This window comes from Pygoscelis adeliae, unplaced genomic scaffold (genome assembly GCF_000699105.1).
Source record: "Pygoscelis adeliae isolate BGI_AS28 unplaced genomic scaffold, ASM69910v1 Scaffold75, whole genome shotgun sequence".
NCBI classification, from domain to species: Eukaryota; Metazoa; Chordata; class Aves; order Sphenisciformes; family Spheniscidae; genus Pygoscelis; species Pygoscelis adeliae.
The window spans coordinates 3,322,986-3,324,891 of NW_008824772.1; the positions used below are offsets into that span (position 1 = coordinate 3,322,986).

Below are 1,906 nucleotides of genomic sequence, written 5' to 3' on the forward strand. Positions count from 1 at the left end.
TGAGTTCAACAAGAGTCACTGGTACTAAAAACATGTTATTGGTCAGGACCACTTTAACAATATCTATGCTGAGTAATTTAGTGGTCGCCTTAAGAGACACAGACATCCAGTTCAAAATCTTCCAGTCTCATCACTGCTGTCACGATGGCTGGTGGTCTTCCTAACCTGGTTCCACTCGGTCAAGCTTCCCGATTTGAACGTTCTCGTTTTCATTCAAAATAAACAAGTTTGAAACAGTGATTTTTTTAAACTGTATCTTGAATCTGTGTATCTTTGATGCTCCAGCAACAGGAAGCTACGCCAATTGTTGTTTTTGTGAGATCTGTGACCACAGAACAAAGGTGGAAAAACAGGCTTTGAAAACTGTGAGGAGAAAAACTCTCTGCGACCCATTTGCTGGTAGAGTCTAGATCAAATGTCAAAGGCAGCGGGGAAGGACACGAGAGTGGCCTGGGAAGAGACAGAAGAAAGAGTCAAAGAGGAGCAGAGGGAGTGAGAGAAGATGGAGACAAAATGCAGTGCCTCTGTGCGCACCTTTGAAGGTCTCAGCAGATTCACTTTACAGGAGTCAGTCCAGCTTCTTTACCGGACCCACGAAGAAGCCAGCCTTCCAGTCATGGTGTCCATAATGTCACACGTTCCTGAATATTTTTACAGCCTGAAAGAGCAAATTATTGGGGCAGTCGTAGAGGAATGCAAGGATGGGTGTGTGGTTTTGAGCAGGAAGGTAGCTGTGCCACAAGTCACCACAAGTTCTACCTCAAAATAAAGCCATGCTATTGGGATACTGCTGAAGCTTCAGATGCTCAAATGCAGCCGTGTGTGCGGCCGAGTTCTTCAGCGGTGTCCTCAAACTTTTCTCCTTTTGGATTAACAGATAACATAAGCCATATGAAACTTTATTAGCAGTGACACTGTTAAATCAGATGACAGATTGTACCAATTTATTAACAGTGATACCTCACTGAGATTAATGGAAGCATTTCTCGGGGAACTAGCTTGGCTCTGCATTTCAGGAGCTCTCCTTTCCAGCAACAAGCTCTACCCTCCCCTTTCAGCAAAGCTGAGCAACTGACTGTCTGCTGTGGTCTTCTGGCCCAGCCCCAGCCGTCCTTGCAGCAAGCCCCCGTTGGAGACCAACGCCTGCAATTTGTACCAGAAGAGCTTATTCCGTCCTGAAACTAGAGAAACCGAGTGGCGAGTCTTGCCGTGGCAGTTCACAGCGCTGTTACCGCCTCATCGTTTGCTCACTCCTGGCATGGAGGAAGAGTCAGTAAAAGGGACTGAGGGCCATGAAAAGTCAGATTTAGCCTGACTGCCAGCCAAGCCATGACGCTCCCGCTTCCTTCCGCTGCCTGTGGTGGAGGTGGTTACGTGGCGGAGGTGGCACGTTCGGCTGGGGAGGTGACTTACAAACCATGGCAGCAGCAGTCAGCAGATCCCATCTGTCTCTGTCCTACCGTGAAAGATGTTGATGCCGGATATAGTTTATTTGTCTAAACCGGTGGTTTGCTTCGGTGTGCCTACACTAATTGCTTTTGTGGAGGGCTGGAACTGTTCAAAATCCCATTGTAAACAAGATCTTGGATTAGAAGACAGACGCTTGAATCGAACTTAATATTTCTCCTAACTCGTGCCATGATTTGTACTGTACAAGGCAACACCACATTCATCTTACGGAAACATGCTCCACACTGTCTCTTCGCTCAGGTAAAATAACCCTTGCTTGGAAAAGTTTAGCTTAAGTAGGTAAGATTATGGCTTACAGCTGGGGGAACTAGGACGATAGCTAGCCAGGTTATCACGAGCAGCCTAGCCACCCTAACCTTGATTTAGAGCGGAGTAAATCATTCCACGCGCAGCTTTATGCAACAGCAGAGCCACGGCCTTGCTGGAGGAGTGTCGT

General features: G+C 47.2%; 1 protein-coding gene across 1 annotated transcript in view; it reads left to right on the forward strand.

The window, feature by feature from the left end:
* Positions 1 to 502: 502 nt before the first annotated feature.
* MMD (monocyte to macrophage differentiation-associated) overlaps positions 503 to 1,906 on the forward strand; it is a 21,547-nt gene continuing 20,143 nt past the window's right edge. The window contains exons 1-2 of the mRNA XM_009323796.1: positions 503 to 705; positions 1,102 to 1,269. Coding sequence (XP_009322071.1) covers positions 503 to 705; positions 1,102 to 1,269 — 371 coding nt within the window. The remainder of the gene's footprint in view (positions 706 to 1,101; positions 1,270 to 1,906) is intronic.